General features: G+C 40.1%; 1 protein-coding gene across 4 annotated transcripts in view; it reads right to left on the bottom strand.

The window, feature by feature from the left end:
- Positions 1–12,709, bottom strand: part of Cd46 (CD46 molecule) — a 49,874-nt gene extending 37,165 nt beyond the window's left edge. For all 4 annotated transcript variants that reach the window (XM_055609254.1, XM_055609256.1, XM_055609257.1 and 1 more), the window contains exons 1-5: positions 12,523–12,709; positions 8,728–8,916; positions 7,960–8,062; positions 6,292–6,380; positions 5,296–5,493 (exon numbers count right to left, since the gene is read on the bottom strand). In XM_055609254.1, coding sequence (XP_055465229.1) covers positions 5,296–5,493; positions 6,292–6,380; positions 7,960–8,062; positions 8,728–8,916; positions 12,523–12,646 — 703 coding nt within the window. In that variant the 5' untranslated portion in view covers positions 12,647–12,709. The remainder of the gene's footprint in view (positions 1–5,295; positions 5,494–6,291; positions 6,381–7,959; positions 8,063–8,727; positions 8,917–12,522) is intronic.
- Between the last annotated feature and the right edge of the window lie 4,625 nt (positions 12,710–17,334).

Here is a 17,334-nt window from a genome sequence, read left to right as displayed (position 1 = left end):
ATCTTGTTGATTTTCTCAAAGAACCAGCTCTTGGTTTCATTGATTCTTTGAATTGTTTTATTTGTTTCTAATTGATTGATTTCAGCCCTGAGTTTGATTATTTCCAGCCGTCTACTCCTTTTTGGTGTGTCTGCTTCTTCTTTTTCTAGGGTTTTTAAGTGGGCCATTAAGTTGCTGAATGAGCTGTCTCGAATTTCTTCTTGAAGGCACTTAGTGCTATGAACTTTCCTCTTAGCACTGCTTTCATTGTGTCCCACAAGTTAGGGTATGTTGTGTCTTCATTTTCATTGAGTTCTAGAAAGGCTTTAATTTCTTTCTTTATTTCTTCCCTGACCCAGCTGTCATTTAGTAACAAGTTGTTCAGTTTCCATGAGTGTGTAGGCTTTTTGCTATTTCTGTTGTTGTTGAAGTCCAGCTTTATTCCATGGTGATCAGACAGGATACAAGGGATTATTTCAGTCTTCTTGAGGCTTGCTTTGTGACCAACTATATGGTCTATTTTGGAGAAGGTTCCATGAGGTGCTGAGAAGAAGGTAAATTCTTTTGTGTTTGGGTGTAAAGTTCTGTAGATGTCTGTGAGGTCCATTTGATTCATGACCTCTGTCAGAGATATTGTTTCTTTGTTTAATTTCTGTTTTGTTGACCTGTCCTTTGTTGAGAGTGGGGTGTTGAAGTCTCCCACTATTAATGTGTGGGGATCTATATGTGGTTTAAATTTTATCAATGTTTCTTTTACAAATGTGGGTGCTCTTGTATTTGGGGCATAGATGTTCAGGATTGTGAAGTCTTCCTGGTGGAATTTTCCCTTGATGAGTATGAAGTGTCCTTCCTCATCTCTTTTTATTAATTTTGGTTGAAAGTCTATTTTATCAGATATTAGAATGGCTACTCCTGCTTGTTTCTTGGGTCCATTTGCTTGGAAAGTCATCTTCCAACCTTTTACCCTCAGGTAATGTCTATCTTTGTGTCTTAGGTGTGTTTCTTGTATGCAACAGATTGCTGGGTTTTGTTTACGTATCCATTCTGTTAATCTGTGTCTTTTTACTGGAGAGTTGAGTCCATTGATGTTGAGAGAGATTAATGACCAGTGGCTGTTAGATCCTTTGATTTTGATGTTGGCTGTGTTCATAAGTTTGTGTGCTTGGTTGCTTTTCGTTTTGCTATAGTAAGGTTAATTATTTCCTGTGTTTTCTTGACAGAAGCTAATTTTCTTGGGTTGTATTTTCCCTTCCAGTGTCTTCTGTAATGCTGGATTTGTGTGTAGGTATTGTTGAAATTTGTTTTTGTCATTGAATATCTTGTTTTCTCCGTCTATGAGGACTGAGAGTTTTGCAGGGTATAGTAGCCTGGGTTGACATCTGTGTTCTCTTAGGGTCTGCATGATATCTGTCCAGGCCCTTCTGGCTTTCATAGTTTCTGTTGAAAAGTCAGGTGTGATTCTAATGGGTTTGCCATTATATGTTACTTGGCCTTTTTCCCTTGCAGCTTTTAGTATTTTTTCTTTGTTCTGTATACTTCCTGTTTTGATTATTATGTGGCGGGAGAATTTTCTTTTCTGGTCAAATTTGTTGGGTGTTCTGTAGGCCTCATGTATCCTTATTGGCTTCTCCTTTAACTTGGGGAAATTTTCTTCAATGATTTTGTTGAAAATATTTTCTGGGCCTTGGAGAAGGGAGTCTTCTTTTTCCTCTATTCCTATTATTCTTAGGTTTTGTCTTTTCATATTGTCTTGGATTTCTTGGACGGTCTGTGTCAGGAATTTTTTGGATTTAACATTTTCTTTGACAGATACATCGATTTCTTCCATTGTATCTTCTACACCTGAGATTCTTTCTTCCATTTCTTGTATTCTGTTGGTTATGCTTACCTCTGTAGTTCCTGTTTTCTTCCCTAAATTCTTCCTCTCCATTATTTCCTCCATTTGTGTTTTCTTTAATTTTTCTAGTTCTATCTTCAGGTCTTGAGTTGTTTTGTTTACTTCCTTCACCTGTCTGCTTGTATTTTCCTCTTTTTCTTTTAGTTCCTTCAACTCTGTCTCTTTGATTTCTTTCAGTGATTTAATTATTTCTTCTCTGAAGGCCACAAGCTGTTTGGCTGCATCTTCCCGTATTTCTTCACGGATGGCCCTAATTTGCTTGTCTTTATCTTCCTCCATTTCTTTACGGATAGCCATGATCTGTTTGGTTTTATCTTCCTCTAATTCTTTACGTATTTTATCTGTTTCCTCTGTTATTCTCTTCATCAACATAGATGTAAGGTCATCTTCTTGATTTTCTATTATGCTGCCTTGTTCAGGGCTGTTCGCCCCTGGATGGCTGGGTTCTGGAGATGCCATATTGCTCTGTCTTTTGTTGGTTGAGCCTTTACGCTGACCTCTACCCATTGGGCTGATTTAGGTGTTGGCTGTTAGTTTCTGTGCTTCCTGGAGTCCTGAGGTAGGGAGTATCCCCTTGGCCGGAAGATGATTTTTCCTGAAGGAGTCCTTCTCTGCTTTTTGGTTATGGTCACTGTATGGCCAGTGTTTCTCCGGAGTTGCCACTGCTCACCTCAGGTTTATAGCCCTGAGTAGTAGCTGTGGTCTATGTTAGGCAGGGGGGATCTCCTCTTACCCATAAAATTTCTCAAGACAGCTGCCCCACTGCTGGGTTTCTTGTTATAAATTTAGTGTGCTGCTGCTCACTAAATTTCCATGTACAGTCCTCTTGAAGAAACTGCTGATTCCCTAGCTATGGGGTTTTCTCCCAACAGGGAAACTCAGTCTGTTATCCTGGGGCGCACAGTTCTGTCTGAGAAAGTGGGAGGTGCACTCAGCAAGTCTCTGGGCCAAAGGCTGATTGCTCTGCTCTGGACCTGGAGAATGTGCGCCTAGGTTGAGTTGGCGCCTGGGGGCACTGCTCTGGTCTGGAGGCTGGGTGCCTCACTGTGGACCAGAAGCTGTGTGTCCCTGTCTGGGATGGCGGCTGTAGGCACCACTCTGGTCCAGACGCTGTGGGTGCAGCCCCCCTGAAGGATCAGGGATTCCTACAGTTTTGGCAGTCCAGCCAGGGACAACTGGCCGATCCCTGGCACAGTATCTGAGGGCTGCTGTAATGGCTCTTCGGCTCCTGCAGGTCCGAGGATGCAGCTGTGTGTCCCAGTGCCCCAGGGGAACGCAACAATGGCGGCAGAGCACAGTGCTCCTGCCTGCACTAGAGTCTGCGTGAATCCAGGAAGTGTTTTGGTGCTGGGTGTCCTAAGCGTTAGAGCTGCTGACCCCCTCCGCTGGGGGTTTCCTCCTGCCAGAGACACGCAGTCTGGTGCCCTGTTGCCCTGGTGCCCACAGTTCTATCTGAGGCGGCGAATCACGCGCGCAGGCAGGGCTCTGTGCAGGCAGGCGCCTTTGTCCCTCCCGGCTCTGGGTCCGGGCTGGCTCCTGGGGCACCCGCGGAACCCGAGTCTTTTCCAGGGGATGTCTGGGCAACCTGGGGTCGGTCCCAATTGTTTCCTGCTCCGTGGGGTTATCTCTCGACTGGGAAATCCAGTCTATGGTGTTGTGGGCCCACAGTTCAGTCTGGGACCGTGACCAGATCGCACTGGCGGGTAGCTCTGGGCTGGCGACCAAGCGCCTGGCGGAACGGGGATCTCTTCCGCGGTTTAGCCGGGTGAGTTAAAGCTGATCGAATCCCCCACCATGGGGTATCCTCTCACCTAAGAAACACAACCACTTGTGTTTTATGGCCACGAGTTCTGATTGCTGGTCACTGTGCCAATCCTGCTGTGCTGCTCCTCAGAATGAGAGTCTTCCCGGCGCTGCCATCTTGCCCCCTCCATTATCATCTTTAACTGCCTGAAGGATCCTTAGTGATGTCTTCCTTTTCATCCTTAATACTAGTTCCTAGTTCTCCTTCCTCCAATCTCCCTCTCCCTCCCCCTCTTTCTCACACACACACACACACACACACACACACACACACACACACACACACCAGTTGTAGGTTTACCTACTTTATCCATATTCTCCAAAACTCAGATGTTGGTTTCAATTTTTTTCCTTCTCCCTTTTCAGTTTCTACTATATATTTATCACTTTCTTGCAACTTGCTACTCAGGATTAATTGGCTCTTTAGATATTACAGTGGAAGGCTAGGAATAGGTTCCTAGGTCCCTGTTTACAATTTTTTTGTTTTGTAAAGCAAACATTTTGTGCTGGGAAGTAATACCTCAGGTGAACCCTGGCAAATTCTGACTTTCTGAGGTTGTTTTCATTTTTACATATTTCACATTCTTCCCAATTTTCCTTCTGACTTCTTTACCAGTAGATTATTTAGAAATATCTTACATAATTTTCAATTTTTGTGGATTTCTTTCCTAATATCTACTTTTATTTCTTGAGATTAGGTGACATACTTTCAATTACTAGATTTTTATATTTGTTATAAAATCTATTAGTTGGGGCTGAAGAGATGTGTGCTGAAGACACTGAGTGCTTTTTCAGAGGACCAGGGTTCAAATACCAGCACCCACATGGCAGCTCAACTGTCTGTAATTCCAAGAGCTGACACTCTCACACAGACATACACACAGGCAAAACACCAATGCACATAAGCTAAAAGTAAATAAAACAAATTCTATTAGTCACCAGGCTAATACATACACCTTCACTTCCAGAACTTGAGAGGCAGAAGCAGGAGGATCTCTAACCCTAATTTCTAGGCCAGCCAAGATTACATAGTGAGGCTTTATGTCAAAATAAGAAAAAAAGTTTAAAAAACATCAAAACAAAACAAAAATGTCTTAACACCTAGACTGTTTTTTTACTTTGCAGATATGGATAAATGTTTGCTGTGATTCAGTGGTATCTCTCAAGAGAAAAACCCTTCAGTGTCTCCATGTTTTTGGTAACTCTTTAGAGCCTTAAACATTTTAGAATTAAAACAAAACAATACAAAAACCAAACTTTTTTTCTAGATTTTACCATTCTTTAAGTGAGAGGGCTGCTATTTATAATCCACTCTGCCATTACCTGAAACTAGACTGTTCCATTTTCTTATAATACAAGATAACACTTCCTTATTTTCCAGCCAATGTATGTTGAGTTTTTGGTTCTTTCAAACAAAAGTATCCTACCTCATGGCTATAGGTAGTAGCTCATACTCTCAGAAATGAGAAGGAAACTCCATAATTAGAATTATTTTTAAATTTAACTCCACAGCTATGAAATTGAATTAGAAAACAGTTTCATAGAGGAGGAAGGGTATATGCTCACTATCTTTACTTTTAGAGAAAACTATTTACAAATAAAGAAAAGATGATTACCTTTACACTCTGGAGGCTTGCTACTCCAGGTGTTATGGCCAGAACAGAATAGCATGCTCATTCCAACAAGGGAAAATTTATCTGGCCCCAGGTTAGGATCACAACTGTAAATTACTGATTCACGGTACTTGAATACATCTATATCACCAAAGGTGTGTGCTCCATTTTTTATTTTTGGAGGTGGTGAACAATAAACCTCTTTATAAAAAGAAAAAAATGGAAATAAAGGTAAGAGGCAAGGTCATGTCCTTATTCAAGACAGCGCTAGAAAGTTCTATAACTAATTGCATCAATACAGGATTTCTTTAAGTTATTTACAACCTCAATTTTCATCTAGAAGAGGGTTTCTATGACAAAATCCCCAAATTTAATTTAATCCCCAAATTAAAACCACTAATATAGAAATGATCTTTTAGGACATTTTCCTAAGGGAAAGAATGCCAGTTTATTTGTAAGATCATGCTAAATTTTATCCTACTCAATAGAAGAGATGCTGATCAACTTAATGAAAACTGTGATTTTGAAAAAACTAAACTGAATACTAGCTGATAAATATGTGTTAAGGTAGAGGTGCATTCATTCAGTAGGCTTGTAGCTTACAATCATACTGACATACTATTATTTATCATTTTCATACTCACAGTACAATATGTTTTTGCAGAAGCTAAAAATTTTGATAAACAGATTAACTCTCAATATCTTTCTCTAAGCCAAATATTGAAGAGATTGCAAAATCATAAAGCAGTGTCCCTAGTCTCAACTTTTTGAAATTTCAATAAAAACATGTGAGCTATAGTAGCATGTATTGACTTTATTGCCCTTAAAAAGAAATAATTATTTTACATTATCTCCATTCTAATCCTAATGATTAATATCAATAGATATAACCACAAAAAAAGTTTTCTAGGTATTTATTAATCTAAAATCATAATAGGGTCCTGAGACCAAAATGTTTAAGAACTGATAGTCTAAATTTTAAAAATAAAATGTACTTACTTTCACAATGTGGGGAAGGACCATTCCAATATGCATGATCATCACTTTTAAGCACACAGTGTAGAACTGACATACCAACTAAGTAATGACTAAATGAGCAAAGAAAAAGTTACTGTTTTCTTTGGCAGCTGGTAAGATACACATAATAATGAAAGATAGTTTTAGATAGTTTTTTCCCTTAATATAGTAGTTTGAGGGATAGGTTTCTGAAATAAGGTATAACGAAAGCACTAAACAAATCTAACTAAATGTTGATCAGATGGAGAGTTTGTAAACACACACTGTCCAAGAGGTATGAAGTCTAAACATATCTGATGTGACCTGGTATCTTTGCTATCTCCTTCAATTACATTATTCTGCTTTTGTGTCTTTGCTCATCCATTTTGCTCTTGGAGTATGAAGGAGAGGAGAAAGGATTCCCTAGGAAGGACTGCCTGGCCTCCAGTCCTATCTCCATGACTGACAGGCTACTTAAGGTTGGGCAAACCATTTAAAGTTTCTTTTGTTCCTCAATTAAAAACATACAAATACCTAGGTATGATGGTATACAACTTTAATCCCAGAACCTGGGAAGTAAGGCATGCATGTTTTCTGTGAGTTCAAGGCTGGTTTAGTCTACACAACAAAAGCTCTAGGCCTACATAGTAAAACCCTGTCACAAAAAAAAAAAAAAAATCAAACAACTCAGGATTGTTCAAGATAATTATATAAATTAGAGTGGCACACAGCCACTAACACATAGAAGTAATATGTTATCGCTTACTAATATTATGATCATAATGTCTTTCTAGGAACAGCTAAGGATTAATGCTATCAAGTCTCCCCAAGATTTAAATTCACGGATTATTATTCTGGGCTCTCATGTCATCACCATGAAGTGTTACTATCTGGTATTCGTTATTATTTTGTCTGATCACTTCTGTATTTACTGGGTTTCTCAAAAAGATTATAATGTCTTTCAGAAGAATTTATGGATTGAACTTTTGGTTCCCTAAAAATACCTAGAAGATTTCCTCCACATAGCTTTGACTGAATGTGCTTTTACTTGATTAGATTAAAAGATTACTACCTGAAACTCTCTGTTACAGTCACAGCAAACATTCTCCAAGACTCACAACTACTTCTGTGAGAGCCCTAGAGAGTAAAGACTGTTTCTCAGTGTCTAATGTCCCTTTTTGAGACACTTCAGGTATATAGAATTCTCCTTTGGTTAGCAGTTCTACCTCAATTTCACGAAACCCCCACTTTCACTTTGAATTTGCAGTAAGTATACCTGACTGTGAAGGATAAGGTCACCATAGTTACCTACCCCCTTTTGATACTGGCCTGGAACTCACTGTGTATCCCAGAACTGCCCTTAAACTCAAGGAGCTCCACCTGCCTCATCCTCCTGAGTGCCAGAATTACAAGTATGAACCATCATCCACAGCAGATTATTCCAAGTCTTAATGTTTATCATAGACTTATTTTTGGAAACAGCAAGTATTTGTTTTCCTTCAGTTTCTTTATTAAATATCCCCCCTATCTCCAAAAAGTACCCAAATATTGTCAGATAGGAGCACAACTTGTCATATAGTAAACAAAAGTAAATTTACTTGAATGATTAAAAAGAAAAGTAAAACAATGGATCAGGAACATTTACCTTATTTCCCATAAGGAGCAACTTACCCCTCCATACAAGTAAATTGAGCTCGAGAACCCCATGAAATTCTGCCATCTATGTAGTGTATGTTGCCAAATGATGGGTTCTCTAGTTTAGTACATTCCACTTCTAGAAGAAAATAACAATAAAAATTTTAATCCAGCTCCAGGGCCAGTTTGCACTTGAATCAAAGTCAAAATCGTTCATGGTTCTTTTGAGTTTGTGGATTATTTAATGATTTATATTATAAGGGTGTAGTAGTTTGAATAAGATGTCCTCCATGAAGGCATTTGAATAGTGATTCCCCAGTTGGTGGCTGTTTGGGGAAGATTAGGAAGTGTGGACTTTCTGGAGAAAGACTGTCACGGGGGTTGGGGTGTGCTTTGAGGTTTCAAAAGACTTGTGCCATTCCCAGTAAATGTTCTGACCCTACTTGCCATTCTGAGATGTGAGCTTTCAGCTCTTCATGCCTTTGAGCCACCATTATGGACCCCCTAATCTCCTAACCCCCTGAGACCATATGTCCAATAAAACCCTTTCTTTTATAAGTTGCCCTAGCCATGGTGTTTTATTAATACAAATGACAAGTACAAGATTAGCAATTATGCAATCAACTAAAGGTCAAGAAAAAGAGATTCCCTATAAATATCTCAAAGCCTGAAAACAAAAATACTTACTTTTAAATTAAATCTTTGTTTCACATAGGAAAATTATCCCTGCAATAGGGGTATATGCACCCCATCCTAAAATGTCTGAAAATCAAACAAACAAACAAAAAAGTTGAATTTACTTACTAATACAACCTTCATCTGAAATAGGGACCCATGTATGATTTGGTTCACAGGTAGTAACCATGAGGAATGGAGGCAGATATAGGTATCCTTTTTTACACTTATATTCTATTGTCTCTCCAATGTCATAATAGGGTTTAGATATACCCTTGAGTTTCATAGCTTCAAATGGTGGTGGTAGTTCACAAGCATCTAGGAAAAAGAGGGCAAGAACATAAAGGGGAAGTGTGAGTTACCACTTTTATCAACTAAGAAATGTTATTTTACAGTAGGGAGGACAGAAAAAAGTCAAAATGTTCTCAGCAAGATTCTAAATGATTAGGGCATGGCTTTCTTTACTCAAGCAGTGGTAGTAGTTCAAGAAGACCCCTGACTTGCTTGCTTAAAATAACATCGTCTTAGCTTTTGTTTTATTTCAGAATCAGCTAGCCCTTTATTCAAAAGTAAAACAATGAGATATGATTAATGTTTTAAAGGACCATATCTTTTTAATTAGCACTTCCCTGGTACCTAACACCAAAGCTGAGTGAGTGCTGTGATTGATTCTTTAAATCAAAATTCAAATTCTTTACTTTTCAGAAATTTTTCTTTGAAAATATCTGAAAGTCATGTTTTCCTTTCTGTTTTCAGCCAGTCTTTAAAACAAAATTTTATTAGCTTAGCTATAAACATTTCCCTGTGTTAATGTTTCATCCATGTCAAAATATTTACACTGTGCTAGGTCATTATGGATTCATTCTGCATTCTGCTATAATTAGAAAGTGAATTCCAAATACTGTGGGTTGTATTTTCCTGTAGGTACAGTAATAACAGATATAAGAACTTATTTCTTATACAATAGTGATAAGGATTTTTAGAAAATTAGAAATAACAAACATTCAGCACTGTGCCAAGCATATAGTGTTCTTTAACTAACTTATCTCCATACTCATCATGTATAAATTTCCTTCTTTATAAGAAAAGTGAAGTAGAACAAGGTGGAGTAACCTGTGTAGAAATGAATTCCAGGTAGGTAGCAGACTAGGTGTCAAGATAGACAACCTGTGTCCAGGCCACACCACCACCACTACCAATGCTGTGGCCCCTTTCCAGTCCTCATCTGGAACTCCCCAAAGCAGATGCCACCATATCCTGTGTTCAGTCTTCAAGAAATAGCCTTTTATAATGCTTGGGGACATTACAGCAGCTTTACTTTAGATTCAAGTTGTACTAAGTCAAGCAAAGGATCATGTTGTTAAACACATTAGTTAAAAACATCACAGCCTGAACTGCTCCAAACTAGCCCCTCACTTCTCATGATTCTTTAGCACTCTACCTATCTCTTGTCTCTTTCATGTCAAACCAAGTAATTGCTGGGCAGCTGAGTCTACCTGGGGTGTCTGCTTAAATCACTCAATTCCTTGCTGTGTATGCTGAGTAGCTCTCTTCTCTTTCTAGACACCTGGAGGGAACATCTTGTGCCTTAGTTCTGGAAGAATCACTCAGTTCCCTTCCTTTGGGGTATCTCACATAGGTCACATGTGGCTGTGTTTAATAGCTAAGATGAAAGCTAGTCATCAATGTGGCCACAATGTCCAATACCAGCTTCTCATAGTGGCGTAAGAGTACAACAAAAAGACTTGCAAGGGTTATATTGTCATGCTTTTTATAATGAAAAGTCACTTTAAATGTTTATACACTGGAAAAAGGAGAGCCATTTATTTCTTTCTTCTTCTCCTCCTCCTCCTCTTCCTCCTCCTTCTTTGTCTACTAGTATTTTAAAACTCAGCAATTTAACACATAAAGACTATTCCCCTGCATTGTAGCACATGGAGTAAGGGCTGAGATACTAGAGTGTAAGCATTTACTGATCTTAGAAAGACCTAAAACAGGCCTATGAGAGCAGATACAACAGGAGGCTGCAACTTTGTTCAAAGAAGTAGCCAATCTTCTGAAAGAAGGAGACCAGCCTCAAACTCTGATAGATTCTCTGCTGCAATCCTGAGGACAGGCTTTCCATGCTGATCACTGTCCACTCATAAACCCTTTTCCTCACAAGTTGAGTTGTTCCAAAAATGAGGCCATACTCAATTCTCCCTGTTTATCACAATGAGGTGTTATTTTTTTTTAAGTTTTGCAGGTTTCAATATTTTACTTTTCAGATTTTACTTTGTTTTCCCTCCATTTATGTTATATCCTATTCATCTTATTTATCTGTTTTCTCTATTTCAAATAACTGTAGAGTCTTCTTAAACTTTTAGCTTGAAATTTGTCCCAAACATTATTCTTTTAAAAAATCCATTTGTTTCTTATTATGCTAGTATCTGCCCCTTCTATTCCTTGTGAAGTGAATTTTTGTAGTGATTGGTAGAAGGCAAAGCTCCTTAAAAAACTTTCTTCCTGCAAGCCAGAAGAATCTTTTCTATGCTCCATGCCTTGACCAAACATGATATTTAACCTTCTGGTACTTGGGTTTTGTAAAAGTGCCAACATTAAGGCAAAAACCCAGACATTTGGAGTCACAAAAATCTCTTGCCTTCCAATTTGAAGAGGTAGAGAATAGAAAAGACAGTTTTTTAGAAGTATGATTGCAAGTTGAGAGGCGGGTTAAACTGGGTTATGTATAGTTAAGAAAGTCAGTGGAGGTCTCCTTGAGAAGTAATATTACAACTAAGTTTGAAGAGAAAACAGTCAAATATGTAATGTAATGTTTTTCCATATATAGGAAAAACAGTTACAAGCCAGTGGTTTAAAGTGTGATAGTTTGGATTGTTGTTTGTCTTGCCCTAAGCCATTTTTAAATCTATTAAGAGAAGCATGCTCCAGAACATGGTTCTATTCCTTAGTGTTAAGCTTTGGTTAATACTTGCTACTTCAAATAAATATTAGCAAATATTTATAGATCATCTACTATGTATCTATCATAGGGATCTATAAGCCTACTAAAGTGCTTGCTTATATTAATACACATACATGTGTGTGAACAACCAGTGGAAGAGGATCACACAAGACTGGTTTGTCACTGCCTCCCAACATGCAGAAATATATACAGACTACATGTCAGGATTGTGTATCAGGGATACAGACACAGAGTGTTGAAAAGCAGAAGAAAACAGAAACATTGTTCTTAGTGTAAATTTTACACAGTAAGTATGTATAGTATTTATTCCATGTAATGAAACACCATCCAAATGTAGTGAGATAAACCTTGAGTTTTACTTCATTAGCTAAGGTGAAACCTGAGTGTTACTTTACTTCTCGTCTTAGGAATGAGGTTTAGATTGTTCTTTTCTACTGTGACTTTATCTGTAAAGGAAGATAATGTTTCAAAGCCATTTGGTGATAGAGTCAGACAATAACTCTAAGCCGGGAGTAGGGGTTTGAGAAATATGATTAACCACTCCATATGGTGTGTGGGGGTGGGGGGTGGGGGGTTATCTAATAAAATTGCAAAGCCAAACAAAAGTTACGTGTAAACCAAGCCCATACTGCCTCAGGCAACAAAGAAACTTGACTCAAGATAAAACAGGCCAAGTGTGACCTATCCTCCCTCCTAAACCCAGAGTTGCTTACCCACAGCATAAGCAGTTCAACCTGCTACTGACACAACCAAGCTCTAGGTGAACCTCTACCCCTCTCTCCACTCACATCGCCCAGCCCTGCAAGTCTGCATTTTGGGGATGGGGACTGCCTGGTCTCCACTGCCATGGCAAAACTCAAGCATTTGCACAACCCTAGAACTCTACTAGGTCCTCCATCCAGGGCTCAGATAAGCTCCTCCCAGCATCCCAGTGGCACAGCCTCTCTCCTGGATCCTACCAGATACAGTAGACAGCAGGTACAGAAGGGCCTCTGCGCAGATGCTCAGGAAGTACCACCAGAGAGTGTAGATCTTCCTTCTGGGACGCCGAGGCCTTGCGTCCGGCGCGAGAGGCGCCGTCATGTTAGCAGAATGAAGGAAAAACTGAGCACCAGGAAGCCAGAGAGCAGCTTTGAGCTGGATGAAAGCACGCAACAATCCTGAAACTAGTGTGCTGAGCGACACAACAAATGGGCGTGGCCAGGCCACTCCCGACTGGCTAGTGACTCAAGGTGGTGCAAACTAGGCCAATCGACTGGCAGCAAGGTGGGGCCTCAGTTCAAGGGGCTGGGCCAATGGTGTTGTGCGCCTGCCCAGCAATTTGGAGCTTGTCAACTGTCTGCCTTTGTGCCACTTTGCTGTGCTCCTTCCCTACCACCTTTAACTTTTCCCATCTGTAGCTGCATTCCTCCCAAGTCCTTCTCTGCCACTTTACTTCACTCCTCAGCTTGGGTGGCACGCTTCCACAGGCTGTGTCCCCAGGTGCGCTGAGCTCCTCCCAGGGTTGTGCTGTTTCCCTTCGGATGCGGAGGTGTTCCTCCTGGAAGCGGCTCTGCTGCTGCTCTCGGGTGAGCTAAGCAGCTGGAACTGACCCTGGTTCACATAAACAAGGAAGGGTGGAAAGACTAGCTCGCCCTGTGATCATTGCTCAGAACTTGAACTTGTAGAATAAAGCACAGGAAGCTAAAAAACAGACCTGAAGCATGACTTATGGGTCATCAGGCAGCCAGCACCCCTGGTGCTTATCCAGGCTGCCTCAGACTGGCCTCTTGGTTCTTTGTTGTATTTGGCACTAGTCATATCTGATCAGGGAAAATACTTATTTTTCTCGTTTGAATTTTCTTACGGCCTCTTCTCACAGTCCTCAAATCTTAAAGGTTTGCCCACTAGATTCCCAGCCGCTAAAGTCACTCCTCCCCTAGAGGATCCCCTAGGGATCCATGGTTGCTGCAAATTACTTCCTTGGGACAAGCACTGTTAGCCCACTCATGAAGTGGAGCTACTGTCTGTTTTCTCAGCTCTGCTTTGTAAAGCTTTCAATGACAGTATTGACAGTGAACATCCCAGGATCCTGACAGCTGCCTGAAGTCTAGAGTCAAACCTGTTGATGAAGGAGAAGATTCAAAATAAAAGCGCTTTCTCTAGTTCATGGGAAATATTTTGTTAAACTGTCAAAGAGAAACAAGGAAAGAGGGTCACCAGGCTTGTGGACCAGAATGGGACTCTTAATTTCCTATAAGCTTTTTGAAGGGTGGTAGGACAGTGGGGCAGAGGGGTATTTGTGTGTATGTGTGTGTGTGTGTCAGGAATTATATGTTTACATTATGGTTTTCAGAGGGCGAGTGCGGTAATTTTATAGACTCATGTGTTTGAATACTTGGTCCACAATAATAATAACAAGGAGTGGGATTATTATGAGATGTAGCCTTTTTGGAATAGGTATGACTTTATTGGAAGTGTGTCACTAGGGGCTGGGCTTTGAGGTCTCAGAAACTCAAGCCAGTTCTCTCCCTGCTGCCTGTGGCTCCAGATGTAGAACTCCCAGCTCCTTCTCCAGCACCGTGTCTGCCTGCACACCATCATGCTTCCTGCTATAATGGACTCCACCTCTGAATATAAGCCAGCCCCAATTAAATGTTTTTCTTTATAAGTGTTCCCTTGGTCATAGTATCTCCTCACAGCAATAGAATCCCACTGGGTAACACCTACAGGCCAGCTGACCTTTCTGCATAGTGGAGCAGGACCACACTTCATCTCCAGGAGTTCAGAAAAAAACAAGTACAGAAACAAGGATTGTTCTCAGAAGGACACTTATTTTGTCCATTTTTTGGCTTTGCATCTGTCTCTGTTCTTCTGTACATGGAGAATGTTGTAAATGCATTTGTTAATATGGGTGTGTGCCAACTGTGCAGGCAGGTAAGTGTACATGAGTGTACATGAGGCCAGGGGTCAACATCTGTTGCCTTCCTCAGAAACTCTGTCTTACAATTTATTGCTGTGAAGAGACACCAAGACCAAGGCAACTCTTATAAAGGAAAACATCTAACTGGGGCTGGCTTACAGTTGAGAGGTTTAGCTCATTATCATCATGACAGGAAGCATGGTGGTATGCAGGCAGACATGGTGCTGGAAAGGTAGCTAAGAGTTCTACATCTGGATCTTTAGGCTGAGGAAGAGACTGTGAGCCACCAGGCTTGGCTTGAGCTTCTGAGACCTCAAAGCCCACCCCTTTGTGACTCACTTCTTCCAACAAAGCCATACCTCCTAATAGTGACACTCACTACGGACTTATGTGGGGGTATTTTTATTCAAACCACCCCATTTTCCAACTTATTTTGTGAGGCAGTCACTGAATGTAAAGCTTACTGATCCAGTAAGCCTCAGGAACCTTCCTGTCTCTGCTTCTCCAGCTCTTGGCCTTACAGGCACTTTTGGACTTTTTATGTGCAATCTAGGGATCGCAAGTCCTCGTGTTTATGCAGCAGACACTTAAAAGGTAAATATGTTACAAACTTTCAAGAATTCTCTAATAGCTAATATTTTTTGTGCTACAAGTTGCATTTTCTTGTGTGTAGTTGTGGTGGTGGTAGGGTCAGTGGACTTTGCATAGGCCTTTTCCTTCTCCTGTCTTTCATAATCTAAAATCAAGATGGTGTCTTGCTCATCCTTACAGTGTCTGTCTTAGGGTTTCTATTGCTGTGACAAAATACCATAACCAGAAAACAAGTTGGGGAGGAAAGGGTTTATTTGCCTTACAGTTCCACATCACAGTCCATCATCAAAGGAAGTCAGGACAGGAACTCAAGCAGGGCAGAAATCTGGAGGCAGCAGCTGATGCAAAGGCCATGGAGGAACATTGCATACTATCTTGCTCTCCTCGTGGCTTGCTCAGTTGGCTTTTTTATAGAACCCAGGACTACCTGCCCAGAGGTGGCCCCCAATAGAATGGGCTGTCCCCTCATCAATCACTAATTAAGAAAATGACCTAATCTTATTGAGGCATTTTCTCATTTGAGGTTTACTCCTCTCCAGTGACTCTTGTGTCAAATTGACATACAACTAGCCAGGATAGTGCCAAGCCAATTATTATATAACACACCCATAAAATGCTATTAAAATACAGAAACTAGCAATAAGTATGTGCAAATTTTGTTCAATATCCAGAAAGATTCTGACATTTTTTTTGAGATCATGAGCATGGCTCAAAATATAACTATATATGAGTACTTGTTTTAATTTTTGTTTTCATATGTATATGTGTAGTATGTATGCATGTATGTGTTCACCTATACATGTGTGCACACCTCTTTGTGCATTCATGTACCTTTGAGGCCTGAGGTTCATAATGGTAATCTTTTTTAAAAAAGATATATTTGTTTTTGTTTATGTGGATGTGGATTTTGCCTGAATATATGTCTGTACACTATGTGTACGCAGTGTCCCCGGAAGATGAGGGTGTTGGAACCTCCAAAACTGGAATTACAGATGGTGTGAGCAGAGGCACCTCATGGGTGCCAAGAACTGAACCCTACAACTATGCAAGAATAACAAGTGCTTTTAACTATTTCTCCTGCCCCAGGAATCTTGCTCAGTTTCTCCCCCACTTTTTCTTCTAGGACAAGGTCTCTCAATCAAATTCAGAGTTCACCAATACAGAGACTTTAGCTAGCTTGCTTGCTCAGGGGATGTTATTTCTCAGCCTTCCAAGGCTAGAATAATGTGGGGTTCTAGAGATCTGAACTCTGGGCCTCTTGCTTGTATGTAAGAGCTTCAACTGCCAAGCTGTACCCTAGCCAGGGCCATTTATCTTAAATGTAAACATATGATTATTAACTAGGTAAGTTCTTTTAAAAATATATAATTTATAAATAACATGTAATTCATAAATATCTATGAGGCACCATGTAATGCTTAGATACATATATATATCCATACACATTGTATAATTGTGATGGCTAAGGAAACCCCATTCTGTACCACGTACCCTCCTAGTACTTTTTGGCCTCTGTCCTAAATTCCTGAAAGATGAGCTCCTAGAATGCTGCACTCTCTCCAGAATCTGCTTTGAAATAATTAATCATTTGCTCTGGCTTTTGTAAATACACTTATTTGCTTTGTACAGGGGACCGAGACAGATTCTTGTATAGTTGAGGGGAGTAAAAGTTTTTTATACAGTTACAAATTCCAAAGAAACAAGATAACTGTAGTCTCCACCTTAAAAAAACCCTTATCTCTGCCCCTTCTGGACAGCACACATAATATTTAAATCAGTGTAAACATATCAATTCAATTATTTATCATTTCTTTACCGGGAACAGTTTGTGAATCAATTCTTTTAGCTTTTGTTTCTTCAGTGTCATAGGTTTCCAATAGCTGTCATGCTTTTCACTACCTCAGCACTACCTCTCCTACTTGGTTCCAACTTAGCTGTGTTGACTGATGCTCCCCCCCACATCTATCTATCTATCTATCTATCTATCTATCTATCTATCTATCTAGTTTATTTATTTTTACAATTTATTCATTATATATCCCCGATTGAAGTCCCCTTCCTCAACTCCTCCCAGTCCTTCCCTTCTGCTTCCTATCACCTTCCCCTAGCCCACTCAAGGACACAGAGAGGATAGGAGCCCCACAACAAAACCAACAAAGCTAAACTACCTGAGCCTAGGGATTGATGCTTCTTAAAAGTTGAACTTTTAAGCTGGGCACAGTGGTGCATGCCTGTAATCCCAGCATTCAGGGAGGCAGAGAAAGGCAGATCTCTGTGA

The sequence above is a fragment of the Psammomys obesus genome, unplaced genomic scaffold (genome assembly GCF_907164565.1).
Source record: "Psammomys obesus unplaced genomic scaffold, mPsaObe1.curated_primary_1811, whole genome shotgun sequence".
Taxonomy (NCBI): domain Eukaryota; kingdom Metazoa; phylum Chordata; class Mammalia; order Rodentia; family Muridae; genus Psammomys; species Psammomys obesus.
This window is presented reverse-complemented; position numbering and strand designations above follow the sequence as displayed.